At 47.4% G+C, this 20,989-nt stretch overlaps 1 protein-coding gene across 2 annotated transcripts in view; it reads right to left on the bottom strand.

The window, feature by feature from the left end:
* Positions 1–16,672, bottom strand: part of LOC101689304 (MLX interacting protein) — a 59,706-nt gene extending 43,034 nt beyond the window's left edge. For both annotated transcript variants that reach the window (XR_006604787.1, XM_045073687.1), the window contains exon 1: positions 16,109–16,672. Coding sequence is in view for 1 of the 2 variants with exons in the window: in XM_045073687.1 (XP_044929622.1) it covers positions 16,109–16,521 (413 nt within the window). In the remaining variant the exon portion in view is untranslated. The remainder of the gene's footprint in view (positions 1–16,108) is intronic.
* Between the last annotated feature and the right edge of the window lie 4,317 nt (positions 16,673–20,989).

A 20,989-nucleotide genomic window follows, 5' to 3' on the forward strand; every position in this document is an offset into this window, starting at 1 on the left:
AAACAAAGTCATGGGGCAAAAAGCAGCTGGCTACCTACTGGCCAGTCCAGCTCAACTATAATCAAGAGGTCTTTGGTAGGCTGTTTGGAAAAGCAAAGAAGGGAGATCATGTTGTGCCTCGTGCCACAGGTGAGTTTCCCCGCACCTGCCTGCTGGTTCTCAGCAACAGCACAGGGACAATGCCAAGGACAAGAAAGAAGCTGATAACTGGGTTCTTTGCTTTCATCAGAAGGCTTTTTTTTTTTTTTAAAGATTTTATTTATTAATTTGACAGAGAGAAATCACAAGTAGAAGAGAGGCAGCCAGAGAGAGAGAGAGAGAGAGGGAAGCAGGCTCTCCGCCAAGCAGAGAGCCCGATGCGGGACTCGATCCCAGGACTCTGAGATCATGACCTGAGCCGAAGGCAGCGGCTTAACCCACTGAGCCACCCAGGCACCCATCATCAGAAGGCTTTTATTCCATGGGGAAAAGCCTTCTGACAAGGTCTCTCATGTTGGGGCGGGGATGGGGAAGCATCATGAGTTCCAAAACTAAAGAGAAATAGAAATAAGGACTTGTCTAATGAATAGAAGACCAGCCTGAGAAAGAGCTAGGAGGCTGGGGGGCCTGTCTGGACCCCTGAGCCGGAGTGTGGTGTGGTGGGTGGCTGTAGATGCCTTAAGGGGCAGCCCAGCGTCTCCACTGAGCCAAGGAGTCCTACGACCAATGCCGTTCTTCAAACATAACCAAGGTCCTCATGTCTCCAACCAGCCCCTCCACTACACACCACACATTCTGCCCGCAGTGCAGGGGGGTGCTAGATGGAACCACAGAAACCCCACAACTGATGAGAGTGACAAGCAAGGCTGCCAAAGCCAGAGGTCAGCATCTCCGGACTTGATGTGACAGATTAATTAAATTGTTTTCCAGCAAACTGAGTTAGTTCTTCCTTCCACAAACCAAGTCATACCAGCATTTTGTTTTACAATTCAAAGGAAATGCACCCACACAGCTCGCCATAACATGTGGTGTGGATTTACACAACTGGAATTACCACCTTTCATGACACTCAAGGCTCTCCCTGCCTCTGGAACCGCAAGAAGCCAAGGGACCGCATTCACTCGTTCACATCATTACAAAACCCTTGGCCTGAGGGGTCTGTCCACCAGCAGGACACAGCAGAGACATCCAAGCTCAGGCCTCAGTTCAGGCGTGCAAGCTGCTGACCCGCGCGTCAACCACCACCCATCGTGTTCCCTGCCCTTCTGCAGCCTGTAGGGACGCACGTAAAAATGCCAGAACGTTCCTATCAGCAGCAGAGGGCAGAGAACAAAGGGTGATTTCCTGCTGTGTACCTGCTCACCTCCTCCCTCCACACACACCTTATCGATGAGGGTTGGGAGGGTGTGACAAGGCAGGTGGGTGCTGTATGTGGCAATCCTGATTGCTGCCCGTTTCCAAGAGTCTGCAGAAAGATTCTCAGGGTCGAGGGTTATTTCTGTTATGGAGAAGGAGGCAGCAGAGGGACATTTCCAGAGTAAGTAGCCACCTTACAGTACGGTAAGAGAGATGAACAGAACAAGGGCCCAGAAACACCTTAAAGTTACACAAGAATAACATATAATATTCTCAATAACCAAGAGATTAAATAAATAGTACATCCACACAGTGAAACACCATGCAGTCAATAAAAAACATTGCAGATGCGTATTTTAGGGCTTAGAAAGGCATCCCTAATCTATTCGATGGAAAAAAAAAATACACCCATCATGACCAAAACAAAACAAAAAAAAAAAAGAAGAAGAAAGAAAAACAAACAAAATCCCCACAAGGTCTGGAAGGATAAACACTAGGGAACTGACAGTAGTTATCTCTGGGTGTGGGATTTTTTTTCCTGGAAGGAGGCCTGGAAATACAGTCAAATTTCAAAAACTACGGTCTTAAGCCTAAAAGAATAACTCCCCAACTTTTCAGAGACCAGATGTCAGCAGAGGCACTGCACCTCTAAGAAATACAAATTCTATTTCACTCTGGCTTAGAAGCAGAAGTTACTGGCCTTTAAGAACCATAAAGCTAATTTGCCCACACCCTTACAGATCAGATCAAATACAGATAGAAATCGGAGAGCAGGAACATGCCCACGGCGGCTGCACAGGCCGTACTTTTATGTGAGAATATGTGTGTTAGGTGAAGGCTTCTAAAGTGGCACATCTATTTACTTAACTGCCTCAAACACACACACACACACACACACACACACACACACACACCACATACACTAAAACTGAGGCGGAAAACACAGAGGCATGTAATATGTTAAATGTGTAGGTTAGACACCTTAAAACAAGAGCCCAGAGACAGGCCTCCTCAGTCTAACTTAGAGTTATAATTTTGTTTCAACTATAATCAAATCAACTGTTTGTGGAGTTCAATCAAATTATTATCCCTTTCCTCAGAATCCCCCTATGAAAACAGCCCCACCCCAGTCAAGTATGGTGAAGTTAAGGGGTATAGTCTGAGACAGACTATATAGCTAAGAGTAATTTCTAGTTCAAGAAATTCACAAAATGGAAAATCGACCCTCCATCTCCCAAGATAAGATCATTTAAAATAATTGCCTAAGCCCCTCCTAACTCAGAGTAACTGTCTACTAGGTGCATATATATCTCTGGGATTTACCAGGCAATCTTAGATTTTATATTCAGAAGATTAGGGTCCTGTGGCTTTAAACACAGCACAAGGCAGAAAGTACACATTAAGAGTTAGTACACCCGGGGCGCCTGGGTGGCTCAGTGGGTTAAAGCCTCTGCCTTCAGCTCGGGCCATGATTCCAGGGTCCTGGGATCGAGCCCAGCATTGGGCTCTCTGCTCAGCAGGGAGCCTGCTTCCCTTCCTCTCTCTCTCTCTCTCTCTGCCTGCCTCTCTGCCTACTTGTGATCTCTGTCAAATAAGTAAATAAAATTTAAAAAAAAAAAAGTTAGTACACCTAAAAATACTTCCCTTGTGCCAGAAGCTGACCTGTGGCAAACAGCACAACACATTCCTTAATCTCTTTGGCCAAGACTCATTTCTAATTTCTAAACTACACTTAACCTAGCCCAAACTCATTTCCCCAGAATAACTAATACTTGGACTCAGACATTAAAATGTAAACTGAAGCAAAATATAAAAGTACAGTTCACATATTAATTCAGATTTCTCCCAACTTTTCAAATATGCCAAATCTTCTAGTAGTGGGATCACATTCCCAAATAGCAAAAATCACCTGAGGCTGAGTGATGGCTGCCCCCTTTAGACCAGACAAACATCCTTTAATTCGCCACACACCCCACCACTCCCTATTGCCTTTCCATCTATCACTGAGGCCAAGTTCAACTACAGTTTATGCTTACAAGGGTTTTCACAATAAAAAATTTCTCTGTAACCATGACTGTATCATAAGAAGGTAAATACACAGTAGAAAAGGTCCTCTTTTCCTCACAGATGGCTCATGTCACTTTCTGGCCCTTGTGGGCATTTATATTTGTAACCTCTGACTCATACATTAAGAGGAAAAAGAGCTTAATAGGATAACCTCAGAGAGGGTGATCTGGCAAGCTATCAGGAAAGTTGGAGAGACAGGTCATTTTCCCAACCATTCTCTCAATTATGATACACAGAAGAGACGGGGAGATACCAAATTATGAAATTTCTAGACACTGACATATTTAAGATCTTCAAGATCACGTAGTCCAGAGTTTCCCAAGTCAGACTTCCTAAAGATATTGAAAACCTGAAGTGTTTTAAGTATTTTTTAAGTAACAGTTCTATTGGGACATAATTTCCATGCCACAAAATTTTCCCTTTAAAAAAGTGTTCATTGGTGGGGCGCCTGGGTGGCTCAACTGGTTAAGGGACTGCCTTTGGCCCAGGTCATGATCCCAGAGTCCCGGGATCCAGTCCTGCGTCAGGCTCCCAGCTCCGTGGGGAGTCTGCTTCTCCCTCTGACCTTCTCCCCTCTCGTGCTCTCTCACTCTCTCTCTCTCCCAAATAAAGAAAACCTTTTTTTTTTTTTTTTATTTACTTGACACAGAAAGAGAGATCACAAGTAGGCAGAGAGGCAGGCAGAGAGAGAGAGGGGGAAACAAGCTCCCCACCAAGCAGAGAGCCCGATGTGGGGCTCGATTCCAGGACCCTGAGATCATGACCTGAGCCATAGGCAGAGGCTTTAACCTACTGAGCCACCCAGGCGCCCCTCAAATAAAGAAAATCTTTAAAAAAAAAAAAAAGTGTTCGTTGGTATTTAGTACATTCACAGGGTTGCATAATCTTTACCATTCTCTGATTTTAGAACATGTTCATCACTCCTTTAGAAACCCCACACCCATTAGCTGGGCCCATCCATTCTTCTATCCCCATGGCAACTGCTACTCCACTTTCTGTTTTATGAGTTGCCTAATCTGGACATTTCATATAAATGAGATCACGACAGGTGGGCTTTTGTGTCTGGCTTCTTAGCATAATGTTTCAAGGCTCCTTCTGGTTGTAGCATAGATCAGTACTTCATTCCAAAGGTTGTCTTCAATATTGTTCAAAATATCTATTTTTCCGTGATAAAGCCTGGGGGGGGGGGTCATTCTTTAAATAAATGCATTTTTCTCATTTTGCTAACAATGTGAAGATTTTCAAATATACAGAAAAACTGAAGAAAAAAAATATGCTGCACACCTGTGTACCTACAACTTGGATGCTACAATTAACACTTGGATATATTTATTTACTTTATCACGAGTTGATCTATCCAACTATCCATCTTATTTATTTTTAAGCAGTGGTTCTCAAAGTGATCTGGAGACCCCTGGGACTCTGTGAGGCCCTTGGGGGTCCAGGATATCCAAACTATTTTCAAAAATAATACTGAGAGGCTCTTGCCTTTTTCCCTCTCATTCTCGCAAGAGGATACAGTGAAGTTTTCCAGGCATGTGATACTGCAACAGATAAATGTAGATACGAGCATCCAGCTGTCTTCCAACTAAACATTAGCTAAACATTAAAGAGAAGGGCTCGTTTTCTTCAGAGAACAGTTCTTTTCTTTTCTTTTTTTTTTTTAAAGACCTTATTTATTTATTTGACAGACAGAGATCACAAGTAGGCAGAAAGGCAAAGGGGTGGGGGGAGAAGCAGGCTCCCTGCTGAGCAGAAAGCCCAATGCGGGGCTTGATCCCAGGACCCTGGGGCCATGACCTGAGCCGAAAGCAGAGGCTTTAACCCACTGAGCCACCCAGGTGCCCCTTGAGAACTGTTATTTTCTACAAAACCGTTAACCGTTAGGTTGACCCAAATGAGTTTATTATTTTTTTTAATGCTTACCAAATATTTTTACATTTTCTCAGTTTTCATTTCTAATACGGAAAACATTAACAGATATAATCCACACAAACAAAAGCTCTTTGGGGTTTTCAATATTTAAGAGCACGAAGGGGACCCGAGGCCAGAAGGCTTGAGCACCACTATCTTAAAGCACTTCGGAGTAAGACACAGACATCTGTACACTTTGTCCTTAGCATACCAGCATGCACAACATCAACCAGGGTTCCATATTTGTCAATGATTCCTGTTTGTTGCTTTTGGTTAGATTTACATGAAAAAAAAAAGTCCAAATTTTAAGCTTACTGTTTTTATTCAAAGAGTTCTGACAAATATATACATGATCCCCTACCAAGATTACCACCATCCTAGGAAGTTCTCTTGCGCCTCTTTCCAGTCAGCCCCTCTCCAACCTCCCTCAGAGGCAGGTACTGGTGTGATTTTTCTACACCTTAGTTTCACCTATTCTAGAACCTCATATAAATGAAATCATATATACTCTTCAGAGTAAGGCTTATTTCACTCAGCACAGTGTTTCTGAGGTTCATCATGTTGCACATACCGGCTCTTCCCCAACCCTTGCCTTTTTTCCCCCCCAGTTAGAGACACAGTGACTTAGAGGGGCTGTGGTTTGTTACCAACCAGTGACACCACTGTCCAGTAGCATCCAAACCAAATATCTTCCCACCACATGCACTGCCAGTTCCTATTCTCACCTTAGAAGAAAGTTCCCATCTCGATCTGCATGAGAATTTTATTACAGGGAATGGAAAATCAAGACCCAAATGATGGAGGTACTGGGCTTCCTTCAAAAACATGTCTGTCATGAATGGATAAATAAATGTGGTATGTTAAAACCGAGAATACTATTCAGCAATCACAAAGAATAAAATATATTGTTAAGTAAAATATCCACCATGGATGAACCTTGAAAACAGGACGCTAAGTGACAAAAGCCAGATGTAAATGGTTCCATTTATATGAAACTGTCCAGAAAACGCAAATCTAGACACACAAAGAAAATCAGATCTAGACACACAGAAAGCAAATCAGAGTGCATCTGGGGCTAACGTGGGAGCTGGTATTAAACATTAAGGGGCAGGATTTCAGTGGGGTGATGGAATCCAGTTCTAGAACTGGACTGGGATAACAACAGCACAACAAATCAATGAATGGTACACTTAAGATGAGTGTGCTTTGGGGCACCTGGGTGGCTCAGTCAGCTAGGCGTCCGACTTTTGATATCGTCTCAGGCCAAGATCCAACGTTATGGGACTGAGCCCATCTCAGATTCCGGCCTAGCAGGGAGCCTGCCTGTCCCTCTCCCTTTGTTCCTCCCCCCACCTCGAACTCTCTCTCTCCTCTTTTTCTAATAAATAAACAAAAATAAAAATCTTTTTTAAAAAACGAGTGAGTTTTATTGTATATAAATTATACTTCAGTAACGTTGCTAAAAAACAACAAAAACTTGTCTGGGGAAGTGGCTAAAAGAGACCTGCTTCAAGGCAGAGAAAGACCTGTTTGATAATTTAAAGAGCAAAGAGGGCATTTTAAAAGACCCTGCTTGCTACTCAACTAGAAAAGAGTTGTTCACAATAGCAAATCAATACAATCATATGTTGTTTGAAGAATTCAAAGTGTTTCATTTTTTTTCAAAGTGTTTCATTTTAATAAATAAAAGGGATTTATAAATTAACTTCCTCTAAAAAGCTCAGTATCAAGCTATCAGGGCAGGTCCCCGCTGCCCATCAGGAGACGAGGTAGCCACTGGCACACGGGCCGAAGACCATATGTCAGCAGAGGCACTTGTATTTCTTAGAGGTGAGCACAGGATAAAGTTCCTCAGGGTGTTCTTTCAGAAACCCGGTTATTGGGTAAATATCTAGAAACTAAGTTAATCCCCCTACTTTTTACATAAGAAGCTTTTTTTGTTTTGATGCCCGAGTTTATCTCCTGGTGACAAACCAAAAGAGGCCACGTTCCTTCCTAGGCCCACAAGCCATGGGGGGAAGGAGCTGTAACTAGCGTTCAGAACAGACCCTCCTACTCCCAGACTATTCCTCAACAGCAAAGCTACGCTACCTAAATCCTCACGGTTTCTCGCTCACTGCACCCGAAACCCAAACCTGTTTCCAGCAGGCACCGGCTCTCGTTGCTGTCTCCTTATGAGCTCTTACTGCTTAGCTTTATTCCTCGCTGTTAGATTCTTTTTCTTCACTCTTGAGACTCAAAAGCGAAGGGCAAGAAATCCTGTTTCTGGAATTGTTTTTCCAGATCTTGGACGCCTTCCTAGAACTCCCCTTTTAAACTGCCTCCTTCCAGACGATTTTTCTGGAATGCTAGATTTAGAGAAGTTTCGTTAGAGCATTTAAGATCGGGCAGTGTTCCTCTACCACAACCAGACTCAGCTGAGCAAAAATATCTTGGGATATACGATAACATATATTTCGCAGGAAAAAAACACTACCTTCCGAATGCCAGCTCGAACATCCAAAACCTCCCATCCGCAGCTGCCCCCTCAAGAGGCAGCGGAGGTCTGGGAGGCAGGATGGAACAGCACGGACTGGAGACTGGCCAAGGCTCTGCGAGGACTGCTTCAGCAGTAGTAAGCCAAGGGCCAGAACAAGGGCCCCCCACATTGACAGCCCCCTCACAGCCTCCTCTTGGGGAGCTGCCCCTCCCACAGCTCCGGCCCCAGGGCACCCACGGCAGACAAGTCCAGTGCACAGCACACCAGTGTCCTGCCACTGCAGGCGACTGGGCCTCCCTCAGCCAAAACCTCCCAGTCATGGCGATGCTGGCCTTTCTTTAATCCTCCATGTCCAATCCCTTGGCAAGTTCCAAACCCGCCTTGAATCCATCCAGTTCTCCTCACCTCCAAGGCTGCCGTGCTAGTCTGAGAGAGGCTCCACAGCCTCCCTAGTGGTACTCTTGCCTCCTATCAACCCTTCTCCTCAGAGCGGCCTCAACAAGCCGTATCCCCCAGGACAGCGAGCACAAGACCCTAATGTCCCCCCATGGCCAACAAGGCCCCTTGCCTCTTGAGTCGTATCTCCTACCACCCTTCCTGCCCTCAACATTCTAGCCGCGCCGGCCTCCCTTCCAGCCCCGCAGCGTGCCAAGCTCATTCCACCTTGGGCCTTCGCCTCGGGCTCTTCTACTGCGTGGGAGGCTTATCCACGGCTGGCGCCTACTCACAACTCAGGTTTCAGCTCAACCTAAAATGTCACCTCCTCAGAAGACTCCTCTGACCAGGGAGGCAGAGGGTCTGCCCACCCTCCCCAGCCCCGCAGCACTCTCCTTCCTTCGTCTTGTTTTACGTTCCCCACTGCACTGACAACATACATCACTCTGCTTACCGATCTGCCTTACTAGAAGACAAACTCATGAGGGAGGATGACTGGTTTTCCTCAGCTACTACTGGATCACCAAGGCTAGAGCTGTGCCTAGCACCCAACAGAGGCATGACTGATAATTTCTGGAAGGAAGGAGGAGCCAGCCCAAAGACCAGACTCATGCTCTGGGGCCTGTGAGGTTCTGCTCAGATAATCTCCCCCTCAAACAGATTAATTAGAGGCCGTGGGGCTTAGTTAGGCGACTGGCAAGGGGCAGTGGTAACAGGAAGCTCTAAGCAAGGGCTCTATCCGAAACACAGGCCACGGGCAAGCGCCAGTCAAGCAGATGCCAAAGCTCCGCTAAGCAGAAGCTTAGACGCAGAGAAGAAACAGGCTGCAGGTGAGCGAGCCAGCTGGCAGGGGGCTATGCAAGTCTGCAAAGGAAAGCAGAGCCTGAGAAGAGCCGACTCACCTCACGGGGTGAAACAGGAAAGGAGAACAAGCTCCCTGTGCTGAGGACCCAGAGCCGCCTGGAACTTGGCTCCAGCCTGCACTGAAGTCAGGCAGTCCTAAGAATCCCGGAATCATCGAAAGATTCCCAGCACCTTTCCTGATCCTTGTAATCAGCCCCCATTACCCGGGTGAGCACAAGAAGGTCCCTGATCCATGATCCTGATCCCAAGAGATCTGTCTAAATAAGATACAAGTCCTGGGGCCTGGATTTCTAACTATAAACAGAATTTCAACAAAAGATGGAAAACATCACCTAAGATATTTGCTGTCTGAACTGCACATACTGTATCCAAGAGAATGGGAGCTCACACTGAATTTTTCATCATCGTATGAATCCTTAAAAATAAGTAAAGTTAACTCTCTATAATACCCTGTTCTCGGATTGTACTGGGGACTAAGGGTAAGACCCATTTTACAGGCTTTTCCTGATATAACTGGGCCCTCCTATCACTGGATCCCCTGCACTGGTGCCTACTCTAGCCTGTATAACTCGATAGAATTCCAGGGTGGGCTGCTGTGCTCTTCTGCAGTTGAAGAGCTGAAAATGCCTTTATAGAAGCTGGGTTACTTAAAAACATGACCTCAAGGAACATTTCAAACCAGGCTGTATTAGTTTCCTAAGGCTGCTATAATAAATGACCCCAAAATGAGCGCTAGAACACCACCTATTTCTTATCTTATAGTTCCAGGGATCAGAAGTCTGACATGGGTCTCACTGGGCTAAAAATAAAGCTGTTGGCAGGGCTGGGTTCCCTCTAAAGTACTAGGGGAGAATATGTTTTCCTGCCTTTTACAGCATTTGGAGGCACCAACTTTCCTTAGCACACAGCCCCGCTTCTGTCTTCAGGGCCAGCAACTAATCAGGCCAGGGCTTCTGCTGCTCTCTCTGCTTCTCTCTGATTTCCTCTCCTATTTCTTTTTTTTAAGATTATTTACTTATTTATTTGACAGACAGAGATCACAAGTAGGCAGAGAGGCAGGCAGAGAGAGAGAGGGAGAAGCAAGCTCTCCACTGAGCAGAGAGCCCAATGTGAGGCTTGATCCCAGGACTCCGAGATCACAACCTGAGCTGAACGCAGAGGCTTAACCCACTGAGCCACCCAGGCGCCCCTCCTCTCCTATTTTTAAGGACCTTTGTGATTACAGTGGGTCCACCCAGTTAATCCAAAATAATCTCTTCATTTTGTTTTTTTAAAGACATTATTTATTTATTTGTCAGAGAGAGAGAACATAAGCAGAGAGGGAAAAGCAGGCAGAGGGAGAAGCAGACTCCCCACTGAGCAAGAAGCCTCATGCAGAACTTGATCCCAGGACCCTGAGATCATGACCTGAGTCGAAGGCAGACATTTAACGTACAGAGACCCCCAGGCAACCCTAATGTCTCCATTTTAAAGGTACCTGATTAGCAACCTTGATTCACAGTCACAGGTTCTGGGGATTACCACATGAATATTGCGGGAGAAGGGGTGTCATTAATCTGCTCCACAGTCCATGTGGGCCACGATACAAATACCAGTCAACAGAAGCACTCAGCCTGTTGTCCCACTGCACACCAATGTCGTCTGAAGCACCACCCCAGAGTTTGTGTTTATCTTTGCACAGGTGAAGATAAACAAGACTGCCAAGAGCAAGTTTATGATGTTGGCTTCCAGGTCCCTGAGCTTCCCTTTTCAATGCCACAAGTATTTCTTAATCACCTAGTATGTGCCAGACACTGTCAGGCCCTGTGGGAAAGTCAATGGTGAAGACAGCATGAATGGTGCCAAGTCAGGTCTACATAACAAGAGCGGGCAGAATCCACGGTGTCACGGATTTACCGAGCAATGTGGCACACGCGCCCTTTGCAAAGTCCTAGTAGGACAAGAGTGCTTGAGCTGAGTCTGGAAGGATGGGTGGGAGTCCATCAGTGGGGAAGGGCAGCACCTGGAAGGGCTCCGAGCAGCCTAAAACCACCTCGGCTTTAGACTGTTAGGACTGGCACTCTCGCCTCCTAACAGGGCCGCAGGCTTTTGTGGAACAGATGAGAGAGGCAACTTTCAGCCCCAAAGACATTGCCTTGGACAAGTTGCTTCACCTGAGCAACAGGGCAAAATACCTTCTAAATTTGGGAAGGGAGATATTTGTTTAATAAGAAAAATGAGGACTCAACTACCACCCACCTGAGAAGGCTACTGTGAGAGTTGCTTAGGATCACATAAAGAGAGGGGCGCCCGGGGGGCTTAGTTCAGTGTCTGCTTCGGCTCAGGTCATGATCCCAGGACCCTGGGCTGGAGCCTCATGCCGTTGCCCTCAGGCTCACTGCTCAGAGGGGAATGGGCATCTCCCTCTGCCCCTCCCCACCACTTGTGCATGTTCTCTCTCTCTCAAAAAAAAAATAAATAAAATCTTAAAAAAAAAAAAAAAAAACAAAGACCATGTAAAGAAAATCCAGGACACAGGAGAGCTCAGTTAGCGCAAGTCCCTTCTTCCACCCTTGCAAATAAACTCCCTCCACTTTTTCCTCTAACCTCTTTTCCCAGGCTATTCCTAATATTATCAACTTTTTCTGCCCTTCCATCAGGATGGCAATTAGCAAATCAGCCTCTCTGTGAAAAGGAAATCTGTTTCCAATCTACTCAAGGGAAGAAGACAGAGAAAAGGAACACTGGGGCTTCCTGCTGGGGAATATGGTCCTTAATTGTGGACAGTTAACATGGGGAAGGGGAGGTAAGTATTAAACCCTGATGTCAGGGCAAACTGTCCACATTGATAGCAATTATGTAAACACACACACATACACATTCACACACACACTCAATCTCAGTATGGCCCTAAGAGTTGGCTCACATTTCACATTTGTTATCACAGCCCTTGCTAATTATTCTACCACCGTCTGTTTATCTGTCCCCTACTCCCTAGTTTGTGAGCTCCTCAAGGACAGAGACGGTCTTTCTCATCTCTGCAGCCCTCGTTCCCACCTCAGTGCACGCCCCTCGGTGCACACTATATAATGATCAAATACTGAAAAGAGTGAAAGAAAACCTGCTTATCCTTGGCATGCTGCAGAAGAGTAAATTTAGTCATGTGTGTGCACAGTTCCCATTTACAAGTAGTTACCATGCCTGACATTAGAAAGTACCTCTACTGGTAACCTAAAATTTGGAGGATACCATGTTCCAAACCTTTAATCCTGGCAATTCCTTGAGTCTGGCAAGAGACTCCCACCATGGGACAGGAGCACAGGTTACTATACAGAATATATGTGTATAGGAGTAGATTTTGGAAATCTGTATCCCAACGCTATCTTACAGGTACGAATTAAAAGGTCTCCTCAGATATCCACTTCAGCAGAAACCCACTGTCCAGAAAGAACTGCTTATCCCTAAATACATAGAAAGACCATCTCTTGCCCTCCAGAGACATTTATACCTAGGATTCTTATTAGGTTCTTATTAGGAACTACATAAAAAGATGGAGAAATGAAACCAAAACCAACCACAAAAAAACTATCTACTAGATGTGATCAGAATCTGTGTGGGTGAGTTACATGTGTGACATTCCTTAAAATGCTAAGAGGGCAAGACCCATGAGCTATGTTCTAGAGTACATAGCTCCATTGTGGAGCTTGGGAAGCATGGACAAAGCAAGAATGCATCTATTTAGTATTTGTCAAGCAGGCATTTGAAAACCACACTGAAAGACCCCAGTCAGACCCGTTACTTCCTTCAGCTTATATATGAGGAATCTTGGTCCTCCTAAACATCAGCAGGGTCAGGACAGAGAACTGGACTCTGCCTGTGAGTTCCTCTGCCAGGAGGTATTAGGCACATTCAGGACATTCTATCAGTTAATCCTCACATCCACCCTGCCGGGCAGTTTTATTCTCCCCGTTTTACAGGGGGCAGACAGGAAGGCTGTGTCCTAGAAGAGCCAGACACCCTGGGCTCTTCCCCCATCCTCTATCCCCTAACTCCGCCTTGGAGAAAGGCAACTTCTTCCCCTCCAGAACGTCCCAGTAACTGAGCACACACTGTAGGACCAAATCAAGAAGTTCTGTTGTGGGGCTACTTAGCGTCACAGAGCAGGAAGGACGTGGATGCTAAGGCCAGATATGGAGCTGGAATCCCCCTGGCACTGTCACCCAGGCGGGCCACTGGATGCACTCACACATAGTCCCCATTTCTCAAACACCCTATTCCCTCATCCAGAGTCTGTCTTGCCAAAGACCCTTTAGGAGTTCAAGACTTTGCATGTTCAGGAACAGATCATACTCAGAATCCCTGGACCACTTCACAGGACTAGGGAAAAAATAGCCACAACTTCCCTTGCACTTAGTTCCTCCCCCAAAGAGCTGTTGAACCTCATCTGGAAACAGCTGGGAGACAGCAGTTCAACAGGAAACCAAACCAAAAAAAAGGCACAGAGTGTACCAGGGAGAGTTAGGCAGCTAGAACCAAGAGACAGGAAGCTGAGGTTAGAAAGAGCCTAGGCCAGAAACAGTCACGCAGAAGAGGAGGCCCTGCTGGCCTTCCTCTAGGCTCAAGGAGAAAGAGAAAACCTGGAAAACAGCGGTGAAGGCTCGAATCCCAGGAAAAGTCAGACCACCAAGATCAAATCTGCTTCCCTCCCTGCCCCCATCTCAAGCCTCCTTCTCAGTGAAAGCCAGCTAGTGGTCATGATAGGACAGCTGAGGTCAGAAACTCACTTCTGTTCTCCTGCTGCTTTCAGTGCCAGAGGCGACAGCCCAGACAACTGGTTTTGAGTCATTCCTCTGTCAATCTGTCCCACAGCTCCACACTGCCAACTAAATTCAGGGACATTCAAATCGGCCTCACACAGAGAGACAAAGAGCGTCTTCATGAGAAATTACTAGGCAGATACCCAATGGAGACTTGCAGAGTGGCAGGACTCGTGCACAAGGAACTACAGCAAAGCCAAAGAACCAGTGGGGCTGGAGGTCTTGAAGAGCAAGGTAAGGCTCCGTTTTGCAACCAAGAAACTTAATTGAGCAATGGCCAGTTGCCAAGATATTTTTGAAAGAAGTTGGGGGGGGGGGGGGAAATGCCATTACTAAAATTCTTTGGTGTTATTTAATAATAAGCCTTTAGGTTATCCAAACCTAAAAGGGCAAAGGGAAGACTGGTTTATTTTTCCTTTAGCAGAGTTTAGGTAAGAGTTTTCTACTCATGCCTCCTGCGACTTAATCATCTTTGTCTCCCAGTACACGAAGAAGTTTATATTAAAAGAAAGGAAAGGATTCAGCCCTCTTAATAAAACACATTCCTGTCTTTCACCTATAGTTTTGTTGGAAAAGGCTCTTGTGGCATATGCTACAGTCTAGGTGGGTTTGATTCCAATGAAGTGCTTAAAATTCAAGACTGAGTAAGCAGAGCTAAAAGAGGGCAAAAGGCTGCAATCTCAATACCATTAAGAGAGAGAGAGAGAGAGAACATCTTCACAGGCCCAGTGCCAGCTCAAACTGGCAAGACCAGAGAAACAGAGCAGAGCCTAACCAATGTGCCACGCGAGGGGGATGGGAAGAGAGCTCTAGGTAATCCACTGCCGCCATGTGGCAAACAAACCACCAGGGAAACCTTCAAGAGAGGAAATGGGGTGGGAGTGGGAGGGTTGTTTCAGGAACATAACAAAGGAACAAGTTGACTAATCATTTATTCCAGAGAGGGAGCATGCTACCCTGAGCCATGTTTTAACTTCAGGTAAATGTGTAATGTTTTTAACTTGGGACGTATCAGGGTTTAAAGGCTCTTCAAAAAAAAAAAAAGAGGGCGGGGAATGGGGGGAACATACCTACTTTTTTTTATGCTGTTTCTGGAGTCTCCTAGGAAACGTTCCCTGTGCCACCTGCAGACCTGAGACAGCCAGAGCCAGTCCAGTTACCAATGCAATAACCCCCACTCAGCAGAGATCCTATCGTGAGTTTTGTGCAGGACTGGACTGCTCTGCACTGCAGCTAGCCCAGAGAAGTTCTGTTGCTGAGGCAGAAGTCACCTGGCACAAATACCTAACATGCACACGGAAGGAGGAGAGGGCGGAAAGGCACTTAACTCATGAGGGCCAGGCATATCTGTGACTTAGGGGGAAAAAAAAAAATAGGATTTCTGCCCAGAGCTGGATCCACGTGTCAGAGTCGTGTCTGGGGAGCCTGCCCTCAACAATGCCATCTCCATATAGTGTTTCACGGCTCACTAGAGAATCTTCCAACTTGTCAGCGGGGGCAGACTGCACCTCCAACCGCTGTGGCTCTGAAAGTCTACCTAGGAGGCAGCCAGGGTGGCCACCAAGGTGGGAGAGGGTCTCCCAATAAGGTAGATGTGAGGAGAGCCAGCCTCCCTCTGCTGGGACAATCAGAAAAGTAGCCAACATTTAAGGAGCATCTAACCATGTGTCAGGCACTGGAAGAAGCACTACCTCTCTCGTTCCATTCCCCAAAATAGCCAATGGAGGCTGATATTACTGTCATCCCCCCCTTCATAAAGGAGGAAACAGGCTCTGAGATTGGACACAAGCCATTAACTACTGGAACCAGCACTGAAGCCAGTCCTGGGCAGGTGCTCTTACCTACCACCCGATATTGCTGGAAACACACAAAACGTTTGGGGGAAGGGGTGGAGAGTCGAGTTAACACAAGGGGCAGCCTGTATTTTCACCTCTTCCGTGCCCCAAATCGGCGGCCTCGGGACCTTGAAGGGAGGGCCTGGATGGAGAAGGCGAACCGGAAGAACCCAAGCACTGCTAGCACGGGACGAGGCCAGGACAAGGACCCCTTTGGCTTCCACCGAGGATCCCAGACCCATAAACCCTTCCAAAAGGGCAAGAACCAATGGGAACGCGTGCAGCCCCGGGGTCCTCAGGCGGTCGAGCCCTCCGCGCCGGTTTTGTCAAAGTAGAAAGCTCCTCTCGAGAGGTGGGGCCGGCCCGGGTCGCCAGGTCCCTACCTGTAGGCCAGGGTCATGCACTCGAAGAGTTTGGTGAGCGAAGCGTCGATGGACAGGTGGCAGGAGCTGGTCTTGCCGAAGCTGTAGGTCTGGCACGTCTGCTTGTTGACCGTGTCGAAATCGTAGCCCTTCTTGGGCGGGTGCTCGCGGTGTGGCGACGACACCATGAAGTGGCCGCTGTGGATGATCTGCTGGCGGCGCGGAGGCTCCTCGCGGCCCGGCCCGGCCCTCGGCGGCGGCGGCGCGGCGCTCGCGTGGGCCCGGGCCGGGGCGGCCGAAGCGCAGGCGGGCGGCGGGGACGGTTCATCGGTGTCCGAGTCGTCGTCGTCCTCGGGCACCTGAGGCTTGAGCAGCACCGGGCGGCCCCGACTGCGGGGCCGCCGCGGGGAGCACATGAAGACGTCGGCGGCCATAGGAGGTGCCGTCTGGGGGCATCCCCCGGGGCTCCCGGCGACGCGGGCGAACTAGGCTGACTGGGCGCGGGCCCCACACGGCCCGCGCGCGGACTGTCCGCGAGCGCGCCGCGGGGCGGGAGGGGAGGGCGCGGGCCGACTGGGCCGCCTCGGCTCCGGCCCCGGTGTGACGTCACCGGCGCGTTTCGGCCAATCGGCTGCCCGCGTCGGCCTCTTAAAGGTGCAGGGGAGCCTTTCCGTATCTAGGCGGACAAAAAAAAGCGGGGGGGGGGGGCGGGGAGGAAGGTCGCCGGAGGCCATGCCTGGAGGCCCCGCCCCTCGCCGCCCCCTGCGCTCACCCGTGCGGGGGATGCTACGGGCCGCGGTGGCTAGGTGGTGCGGCTCGCGAGTGTCGCGGCCTTGGAGAGGCGTTGGCCAAACGGGGCCGGGCCCACCCCGCCCAGCTCTCCCCGGAATCGCGCTGCGGGCGGGGCGGGCGCTCCACGTGGTGGGTGGAGGTGGGGCTCCTTCCCCCTCTCAGACTCCGCTTTCTCTGGCTGGGCCTGGAACTGTGTCCTCGCAGCTGGTCCCCGGTGTTTCTGAGCACAGTGGTTATGATCTCCATCTTACTGATGAGAAGACTGAGTCTCTGAATATCAAAGGGATTTTTCTAACGCGGAAACACGATCGAGAACGCTTCTCACCGAGACGTCATATCCACAGGGGTGGAAACTGGCTCGGCCGAGTTAAGGCACTCGGCGCGGGGCATCGCAGTTAGTACACGGCAGAGCCACCAGCTCCTTTAACCCCCCAACTACTGTCTTTTCAGACTGTTTAGATCTTAAATTTGGTAGGTGAACCAGCCCTCAGGCAATTCTGAAAGGGGAAATTCTGAGCCATAGTTTACTTCCCTTCCTAACGGAGCAATTCTATGTCTCAGAAAGTTGTGACAGTTAAAAATGATGATAAAGTGCTGAATGAGTGCTAAAGAATTGTTCCAGGGGCGCCTGCGTGGCTCAGCGGGTTAAGCCTCTGCCTTCGGCTCAGGTCATGATCTCAGGGTCCTGGGATGGAAACCCCGCGTGGGGCTGTCTGCCAGCGGGGAGCCTGCTTCCCCTCTTTCTCTCTGCCTAGCTTTCTGCCTACTTGTGATCTGTATCTGTCAAATAAATAAATAAAATCTTTAAAAAAAAAGGGGGGGGGGTTGTTCTACAGACCAAAGCAATGGAACCAACCAGACCAGAGGTACCTAGAAATTGCCAATACTCAACCATTTTAGTTGAAACAGCAATTTCATATGGTTCAACCTAATAGTCAACACTTCTAGAAAGCTGTCAAGGTTTCCGGGACTCAAAGCCAGCCTGGGGTTGGGGGCTGTGTTGGGAAGATAGGGGATGAGAGGGCATCAACAGGCAGAAAGAGGCACTTGGCCAAGAGCCCCCACTAATCCGTTGAGAGTCCTCCACAGCTTCTGTGCTCTGCTTTGAAACCAGTTTCACTTCCAGATTTGGAAGCTGAGCACCCTGCCCCGCCCTCCTCCTGACAAGGGCCTCCAGAAGGGCAGAGTGCTCAGAGTGAAAGTGAAAAAGGGCTCTTAGTGGCCACGCACCTTCCTTCCCCAGATGTCTCCAAGAAGGGAAGTGGAAGTTTGAGGTCTTACCCCTTGCCCAAAGCAGCGCCCCCAACGCTGGTTGCAGATGTCTAATTAAAAGGCCACCCTTTGACTTGCCATCCTTCACCTGAAGGCTTTTTTTTTTTTAAGATTTTATTTATTTATTCAATAGAGAGAGATCACAAGTAGGCAGAGAGAGAGAGAGAGAGAGAGAGAGGAGGAAGTAGGCTCCCCGCCAGGGAGAGAGCCCGATGTGGGGCTCAATCCCAGAACCCTGGGATCATGACCTGTGCCGAAGGCAAAGGCTTTAACCCTCTGAGCCACCCAAGCGCCCCAACCTGAAGGCTTTTCTCCTTGGGTAACTTTTTTTTTTTTTTTAAGATTTATTTATTTATTTGACAGAGAGCACAAGTAGGCAGAGCGGCAGGCAGAGGGAGAGGGAGAAGCAGGCTCTCTGCTGAGCAGGGAGCGAGATGCAGGGCTCCATCCCAGGACCCTGAGATCATGACCTGAGCCAAAGACATCCACTTAAATCAACTGAGCCACCCAGGTGCCCCAACTCCTTGGGAAACTCTTAAATATCCAGCTGCATTTGGTGACAATCCCACTTTAGAATTTGATCCTAAGATTGTAGCATCACTTATCAAGAGTGGAAATTAGAAACAACATAATGGGGGCACCTGGGTGGCTCAGTGGGTTAAGCCTCTGCCTTTGGCTCAGGTCATGATCTCAGGGTCCTGGGATAGAGCTCCACATTGGGCTCTCTGCTCAGCGGGGAGCCTGCTTCCACCCCCCACCCCCCATCTGCCTGGCTCTCTGCCTACTTGTGATCTCTGTCAAACAAATAAATAAAATCTTAAAAAAAAAAAAGTACATAATGTCTGACAAGAGGGAATTCATTGAATATACTGTGGCCCCAAATGGAATAAAATGCTACATTTGGGGGGCGGGGCGCAGAGAGAGAAGGAGAGAGAGAATCTCAAGCAGACACCTTGCTAAGCACAGAGCTCCAACAGAGGGCTTGATCTCACAACCCTGACATCACAACCTGAGCTGAAATCAAGAATGGCTCAACTGGCTGAGCCACAGGCGCCCCGGAAACACGACATACTAAATGAAGCAAATATTACTGACATGGAAAAATGCCCATGATATGATGTTGGGTGGAAAACCAACTTTTAAAAAGTTATCAGTAGTTTTATATCAATTTCAAACAAATACTAACAAAGCATATATTTCTGTGTGTGTGTCAGAAAATGCACCATAATGTTCACACCGGTTATTTCTGGGTAGAGTGATTCTTATTTTCTTCTTTATGCTTATCTGTATTTTCTAATTTCCAAAAGAAATGTTTCTTGTATACCTTTTTTTTGTTTGTTTGTTTTGAGTATACTCTTTATTTCTCTTTGGTCTCTTAGCACAAAAGACATCCTTGTGGGATTATGTATACTTTTTTTTTTTTAATTTAAAAAAGCAAACATCAATTCTGTAGGAGGACAGAGCCTCTCTAAAGGCTGATGTTGCAAACTGGCAACCCATGTGCCGTATGTGGTGCCCAGACCTGCTTTGTTTAATCCACATCATCGATTCTTAAAGACTATATTAGAGAGAGAAAAAAAAAAAAACAAGACTGGAGGAAAACACAGTTTAAAAGGCAGGAAGCAGTGAATTACCAAGAGTGAGATCTGGAGGGCGTAACAAGCAATCAATGGCTAGAGGGAGAAGGCCTTGGGGGCAGTTAACCAGGATATGGGGAAATGATTGCACAGAATCTAGCCTGAGAGGCCCCCACCTTCCTTCCTGCAGAGGAATGAGCAGCCACAGCCACACGTGCACAGAGGGACAGGCAGGGCAGTTCTCCAGGGGAGCTGACAACTCCCATGAAGGACAAAGAGCTCCTAGACCCAGCAAACAACAAGAACACGGAACCTCATCAAGACAGCCATCTCTTTTAGAAAAATCAGAAGCATGCCATTATAATCAAATCAACAATCAGGCAAATAGGAATTCCCCAATACAGAGTATTACAGACCAGCAAAAGTCAGTCAGCAAGCACTTAAGGAAAGCCAGCACTCCGGAAGAAAGCTAGCTGAGAACTGACAAGTAAGGGGGAAGTTAACAGAACAAACAGAAGATTTTAAAAATAATTAATAGCCCTAGAAAAAAATGTCGAAGATTCTGTGCCCATCAAGCAAAAAACTCATTTTAGCTCCTTTGTTAAAAAAAGCAAATAGAGGGTCCCTGGGTGGATCGGCGGGTTAAGCCTCTGCCTTCAGCTCAGGTCATGATCTCAGGGTCCTGGGATCGAGTCCCAAATCGGGCTCTCTGCTTCCTGTTGAGGGAGCTTCCCTCAACTCTGCTTCCCCCTCTCTCTCTGCCTGCTTGTGATCTCTCTGTCAAATAAATAAATAAAACCTACTTGTGATCTCTCTGTCAAATAAATAAATAAAATCTTTTTTAAAAAAGGAAACAAATAGAGATCTTGGAAAATAAATAAATATATGATTTTGAAGAGCTGAGTTGATAGCAAAATGAATATGGCTGGACAGCACAGTAGTAAACTAAAAAATTAAAACAGAATTTCTCTTAGAAATTCTAAAAGAACAAAGAGAAGGTAAATGACATGGAGGATATATTCAAAAGCTCCAGCACCTGCCTAATAGTTCCAGAAAGAAAGAAGAGAGTGAGAGAGAGAGGGGGAAAAATAGAAGAAACAGTTACAGCAGCAGTAAAAGAACAAGTTCCAGTGCTTCAATGCACAGGCGTTCTCTGTGGATCAGTATGGGCTGATTGTGCTGTGATAACAAACCACACCCAAATCTCAATGACTGAAAACCACCTTGGTGTGTTTTTTGGCTCTAGCTACCTATCTATTGG

This window comes from Mustela putorius, unplaced genomic scaffold (assembly GCF_011764305.1).
Source record: "Mustela putorius furo isolate JIRA1106 unplaced genomic scaffold, ASM1176430v1.1 tig00537248_pilon_pilon_pilon, whole genome shotgun sequence".
Taxonomy (NCBI): domain Eukaryota; kingdom Metazoa; phylum Chordata; class Mammalia; order Carnivora; family Mustelidae; genus Mustela; species Mustela putorius.